We start from the raw sequence: 7531 nt of genomic DNA on the forward strand, positions 1-7531 counted from the left end.
TCGCTCTCCTCTGGATTTTGTAATTCTCCAAGCAGACATTGGAAGTCTTTCCTGGTGGCACCCACTTCTAGCCCCCTCGGTGTGGCTACCTAATGGAGCAGGGTTGTTGAAGCCGCGGAACGTACTATACTATACTTTTTTGATAATCACAGAAAGTTCTGTTCAGTTAGATATTAAGGATTCGCCGCACAGAAGCGTTCTCGAACATCACTTACTCTTTATTTAGAAAATGTTATTATTAAGCAAACAAAGAAGAAAAAGAGAATTTTTTTGCCTAAAAAAGACCTCTCGTCAGACTATTGACTGAAAATTGTGTATATAAAGTCTTGAACCCACTTACTGATTCAATCACAAAGGATATGCATTCAATTGCAAACAGAACACTGGTGAATTGAACAGTTAGCAAATTCATACCTCTAGCGGCCTATTCTCTAGTAGCTAATTCTAAACCGGCCTCCCACTCTCTTATGCAGCTACTTCGAAAAAACAGCCTATTATGGCTATGTAAAAGGACTGGCTTCCCGGAAAGGTTAATGCCCTAGGATTGGACTCATCCTAACATGTTGACTTCCATTGTGGGTAATTTATTTGGATTCAAGGCTCTGCGTGCTCTACGTCTGGAGGATTTACGAATCCCTACTGCTTATGTTAAAACTTTCCACGGCCCGCCTCATGGTATCCAGGTTGAAAGAGATAAATTGAACAAGTATGGTCGCCCTCTATTGGGATGTACTATTAAACCAAAATTGGGATTATCCGCTAAGAATTATGGTAGAGCAGTTTATGAATGTCTACGCGGTGGACTTGATTTTACCAAATATGATGAAAACGTGAATTCCCAACCATTTATGCATTGGAGAGACTGTTTCCTATTTTGTGCGGAAGCCTTTTATAAATCACAGGTTGAAACAAGTGAAATCAAGGGACATTACTTGAATGCTACTGTAGGTACATGCGAATAAATGAGGAGATGAAAAGGGTTGTATTTGCCAGAGAATTGGGAGTTCCTATCGTAATGCATGACTACTTAACAGGTGGATTCACTGCAAATACTAGCTTGGCTCATTATTGCCGAGATAATGGTCTACTTCTTCACATTCACCGTGCAATGCATGCCGTTATTGATAGACAGAAGAATCATGGTATGCACTTCCGTGTACTAGCTAAAGCATTACGTATGTCTGGTGGAGATCATATTCACGCTGGTACCGTAGTAGGTAAACGTCGAAGGGGAAAGAAACATCACTTTAGGCTTTGTTGATTTACTACGTGATGATTTTATTGAAAAAGACCGAAGCCGCGGTATTTATTTCACTCAAGATTGGGTCTCTTTACCAGGTGTTCTGCCAGTGGCTTCCGGTGGTATTCACGTTTGGCATATGCCCTGCTCTAACCGAGATTTTTGGAGATGATTCTGTACTACAATTCGACGGAGGCAACATTAATACCATAGAAATTCTCCCACTTGCCCTATATTACGTTGCTTGAAGTCCTAGACCAACCAGGTGACCCTCGAACACTTTAGTCGAGAAGGCCTTCATAAATGGATCAGTAAGGATCACGTCTACTCGGTGTACACTCTCTCTGATGAGATGGTACTTTCTCTCAATACTACAATTGGGACTCCTTGGTTCTTTTGAGTTGAAAATAACACCATTATTGTCGCAATACAGTATGACGGGTAGGTGCATATCTGGAACTACTTCCAAGTCAGCCAAGAATTTGCGTAGCCATACTAATTCTTTAGCGGCTTCACATGCAGCTACATATTTTGCTTCCATCGTGAAGTCAGCGATACAACTTTGTTTGATGCTTCTCTAAATTATAGCTCCTCCATTGAGAGCGAAAACTGATTCTGAAGTAGATTTCCTTGAATCTACTTTAGTTTGGAAATCAAAATCAGAGTATCCAGTAAGGATCAAATCCTTAGGTCCATACACAAGAATATAGTCCCTCATTCTCCTTAGATACTTGAGCATGTTTTTGACAGCAGTCCAATTACTGTGTCCTAGATTGGATTGAAACCTGTTGACGATTCCAACTGCAAAGCAAATGTCAGATGTGTACATAAATTGCGTACATCAAGCTTCCAACTGCATATGCATATGGAATTCTTTTCATTTCCTCAACATCTTGAGGTGTCTTAGGACATTGTTCCTTTGACAAATGAATTCCATGTCTAAAAGGTAACATACTTTTTTGGAATTTTGCATATTATATCTTGATAACATCTTGTCAATATAAGATGCTTGAGATAATGCTAGGGTTTTATTCTTTCGATTTCGAAAAATCTGCATCCTTAGAACGTATTGAGCATCATCCAAATCTTTCATTTGGAACTTTGTTGCTAACCATCTCTTTACGTCAGCAAGGAAGCTTGTCTCATTCCCAATGAGCAAGATATCATCAACATAAAGTACTAAGAATGCTACAATCTTGTTGACTATTTTCTTGTATACACAAGGTTCGTCAACATTCTGTTCAAAGCCATAGGAGTTGAACGCAGTATCAAATCTTATATTCCAGGATCTTGAAGTTTGCTTTAACCCATTAATGGATCGTTTAAGCTTACAGATTTTCTGTTCATGTCCTTGTTCAATGAACCCTTCTGGTTGAGACATAAAAATACTTTCATCAAGATGCCCAGTTAGAAAATCTATCTTGACATCCATTTTCCATATTTCATAGTCATAATACGTGGTAATGGATAGAAGTATTCTTATAGATTTTATCATGGAAACAGCAGAAAAGATTTCTTCATAATCAACCCCTTCTCTTTGGGTAAAACCTTTTGCCACGAGTCTGGCTTTGTAGGTTTACACCTTGCCAGTTTGGTCTCGTTTCCTTTTATAGATCCATTTGCAACCTATAGGTTTAACCCCATGTGGTTGATCTACAAGTTCCCAGACAGAGTTGAAGTACATTGACTCCATTTCAACGTCCATGGCATTTATCCAATGTTCCCTATCAACATCTTCCATTGCCCTTTTAGAGGTTAATGGATCCTCTAAGTCATCATCATATATGATGTTTTGAGTTTCTGTTAAACCCATATAACGTTTAAGTTACTGAATAACCCTCCCACTACTTCAAGGCAAACTCAACTCTTGAGAAGGACATGACAGGCAACAACAGTTGTTGATGGACCAACTTGATCAACAACTCTTGTTGATTTTCTGCAACATCTTTAGTCATTTCTTGTAATATTAGTTTACTGTGAGGTAGATGATTTTGAACATGTTCTTCTTCCAAGAATATAGCATTTATCAATAAAAATACTTTATCCATTTGGGGATCATAAAATAGTCATCCTTTTTTCTTTAGGGTATCCTACAAAGAGGCATAACCTCGAACGTGTTTCCAGTTTCTTAGGATTTTGTACCAACACGTGTGTTGGACAACCCCAGATATAAAAATGATGTAAACTAGTTTTGCGTCCTATCCATAATTCATGCGGTGTTTCTGAAACACTTTTTGAAGGAACAACGTTCAGAATATATACTGTAGTTTGTACTGCATACCCCTAAAATAAAAGGATTGAGGTAAATGAGCATAACTCATCATTGATCGGACCATGTCTAAAAGGTTTGATTTCTCCTTTCTGCAACATCGTTTTGTTGTGGTGTTCCAGCTACTGTGAGCTGGGATTGAATTCCATGATCTACTAGATAGCTATGGAATTGTAAATCCATATACTCACCACCTCGATCAGATCAAAGCGTTTTAATTCATTTACTTGACAAATTTTTTGCCTTGGTCTTAAATTTTTTGAACTTTTTAAGATTTTCGAACTTGTGACTTATTAAGTAAATGTAGCCATATCTCGAGTAATCATCAATAAAACTGACAAAAAACTGATAGCCTCCTCGTGCTTTTACACTCATCGGACCACATAGGTCTGAATGTATAACTTCGATAGGCTTTTTGGCACGAAGACCTTCTTTCAGAAAAATATCTTTTTGTCATTTTTCCCTCAAGACATGATTCACATTGAGGTAAAGAACTATCTTCTAACTGACTTAGATAACCATTTTTTTACCAATCTCTCAATTCTATTGAGATTAATATGACCAAGTCTGAGGTGCCAAAGATAGGCATTAGGAGAAATTTTTCGTCTTTTATTTTGAGTCTCAACAGTTTTAAACATCTCTTTATTGTGTATGGTCTTTGCTTTAGTTAGTTTTAATATGTACAAGTTATTTTCGAGTCTAGCAGAACAAATATGAACACCTCTTGAAAAAGCAAACACTTCATTAGATTCAAAAGATATTCTATATATATTTTCTAGCAGATAGGAAATAGATATTAAGTTTCTTTTCATCTTAGGTACATAATATATATTTCTAAGTAAGATGAAAGATTCTCCAAAAAATAACTTGATATTTACCACTCATGAGTTGAAATGACTTCTCCTATTCCCACCTTGAAAGTCATTTCTCATTCAGAAAGTTGTCTCCAATAACTAGTTTCCGGTAGAAAAGTGAAAACATGATTAGCGGTGCTTGAATCTAATATCCAGGTTAGGTGAGTATTCTCCACTAGACATGTTTCAACTACTAGTAAATTTAATTTACATTTGTTCGCCTTTTCCGCTTTCTTTTATGCCAAATACTTTGGGCAGTTACGCTCCAATGCCCATCTTCTCCACAATGGAAACACTTTCCTTTAGGAGCCTTGTTTTTGTTTTTGTTTTTCTTAGCAGTGGTTTTCTTATTCCCTTAACACTTCTTCTTTATTTGTATAGCCTTGTCTTTCAAAGAAGAGGGAAAAGAATTCTTTTTACTAGTGGGTTTTGTTCCAGATGTAGAACCCTTTACAAACTTTTTAGATCGTAAAATAACATTTACTTCACTTTCTTTAAGTTTCATCATTAACTAATATGTTTATAGCTCGTTCAACAGCGTAGTCAAATTGTAAGTAATTTTGTTCATAACAGCATTGGTTTTGAAAGGTAGATAACTCTCCAGGAGAGATTCTAATATCATACTGACTTGACTAATTTCATCTATCATCGCCCTATGAGCCTTAACAATATTAAAATGGACCATCATATCGAGAACATGTTTTTTAACGTTGGCATCATCTTTCATGTGAGTACTATAAACATACTTAATGGCTTCATGTCGAACAGAGGATGACAATTGCCCGAACATCTCTTAGAGTGACACCATTATCTCATGGGCAGTGGGCATTACCTCATGTTTCTTATTAAGTACATAGGATATACTTGCTAAGATATAAGCCCTGGCATTTACGTTAGCCCTAACCCACCGATCATAGATGTCCCGAACATTTTGGTTCGCTAATCCAAGTCCGTAGTTTTTTGAATTCTTTTCTCTTATTTTAATATAATTTATGATTATTATATTAGTTATTAGAATATTTTCTCTTATTCTATTTTGTTAGCTTTATCTAGTTAAATATAACTATATTAATTTATATATATTTTCTATATATAAAATAAATCTATTTATTCAATTCAAATTGTTATTTCCATTTGTTTTTTATTCATTTATAATTCTTTTGTTTTCTCCATTGTAGGCGTTTTTCATTATTCACATTAATATTGACAACAGTGTATCAAACAAATATAATCCGATCGTGTATAAATGAAGCTAGTTATCTACGTTTCATGACCTTTGCTTTTCACGCACATGATGTAAACCTTAATCATCGACAACTAATATCGTATTAATGTTGGATTTCCAGTTTGAATATCCTTCTCCGTTAAACTTATCGAAAGCAAGCAATTGTATAATTGAATATGAAATTGCTAAAAAATTTAAACAAATTCTATTAAACTTATGCATCTAAATCCAATTTTAGCAAAAATAATAAAGTACCAAAATCTTTATTTATTTGCAATGATACTTTGGTGATTTAGAACAGTTGCTACTATAGAGCAGTCAACAATTCCTTCACTGAAGCAAGATAATTCTTGACCAAATACAATATCAAAATAACTCTTTATTCCTATAGTTCTTTTGGTTATCGTTTTCGGTCAAGATCTTTACTAACAATTAGTAATTCTTGTAAGTGTGATCTGCCATTTTAAGATTTTATAGAACGGTATGAATATGTCCCCGAGATGGAAGACAATATCCAAGACTCAACTATAAGACCTTATTCACTACTGAAGCCTGGGTTATTCTGAATCTTATGTTACAACCCTCCATGGGGATCGCTGTGGTTAACGACTAGACGCCTAAAAACGATAGCAGGTGCAACATAGGAATCTCACGGTTCAAACCAATGGAGGAGACCATAGGATAATGTTGACACATTTCCTTCACCCACTTACTATAAATTACTTCCCCTATTCACCTTGTTATTGACCCATGCAAACACTTTCTGAATGGAGTAGTCGCGGTAAAAGCAACACGAAGCCGAGCATGGATTTCACGGTGTGAACTCTTGAGAACGTAAGAGCTAATAACTATATATCGAATATATTGTTAATCTCCCAGTGCAGTGTTCTAAATGTTTGAGTATCTATTCACTTAGGTTTAAAAACGACTAACTTTAAACAACCTAAGTCTATATCATTTTTATCCAAGTATAACATTTATATTTGGATATAACCTTATGATGTCTAAGTGTTTAAACTAGTTTTAAACCTCATACCACTCATGCAAGCTCATAAAATCAGTTAACAATGCTCAATATTTCGGTCATAATCCCCAGGTAGGAGGTGTTACATAAACCGTCAACTTAAGTACCCCCAGCCTTAGATAGGTTTATGAACCGATTTGAGTTTGTAACCAAATTTTATAAGGTAACAATCTATTTTAATAGTTAAAACCTAAGTGAGCATGCTATGTATCTCTGTTATGGATTTTAAAGTCTAATTTCATTTTATAACAACTTACAAAAATTTTAGACATGCTAAACATCCATAACATACATCAAAGGTATTTAATGTTTAATATAACATTTCTATTAAACAAAAGAAACTCTAAACATGCATACTATATATTATAACAATTTATAACATACTTTCAATGCATATAACATGCTTCCTATGGTGGGATTTTAAATCTACATGGCATATTGTATGCATATACAAAATTTATTTAATTATAACATACATCACATGCATAAATAATTAAACACATACTGATATGTTTTAGTTTTGGCATTTTTAAGCAAACAAAAGCCTAAGTATCACAAAAATAGCAAGAAACAGCTTCAAATCGGACCCAAATGGCTTGAATTGGATGTGAACCACCTGAGTCGGACCAATCAAAACACTTTTGAAAGTGAACTGGGTTAGGTTTGAAGAAAATTGGTCAAAATTGGTCAATCCTCGATGGTTCTCGCTTAGTCAACGAGTTAAACTCGTCAAATCGGTTCAAGATCTCGCTACTAGACCAAAAACTCGCTAAGTTTGAACAGAATCTCGCTCTATGTTGAAATCATGTTCAAACTCGATCTCTCGCTGTTTGTTGAAATCTCGCTCAAACTCGATCTTTTGCTGGCTCATTGAAATCTCGCTCAAACCATCAGAATCTTGTTGCTCGCTCGAAATCTC

General features: G+C 35.4%; 1 protein-coding gene across 1 annotated transcript; it reads left to right on the forward strand.

Moving 5' to 3' along the window:
- The first annotated feature begins 560 nt into the window (after positions 1–560).
- Positions 561–1488, forward strand: LOC120079068 (ribulose bisphosphate carboxylase large chain-like). Its single transcript, XM_039033261.1, is given in 4 exon segments — positions 561–959; positions 962–1222; positions 1224–1382; positions 1384–1488. Coding segments are annotated over 4 exon segments (924 nt in total).
- The last annotated feature ends 6043 nt before the right edge of the window (positions 1489–7531 follow it).

This window comes from Benincasa hispida, chromosome 6 (assembly GCF_009727055.1).
Source record: "Benincasa hispida cultivar B227 chromosome 6, ASM972705v1, whole genome shotgun sequence".
Lineage (NCBI taxonomy): Eukaryota > Viridiplantae > Streptophyta > Magnoliopsida > Cucurbitales > Cucurbitaceae > Benincasa > Benincasa hispida.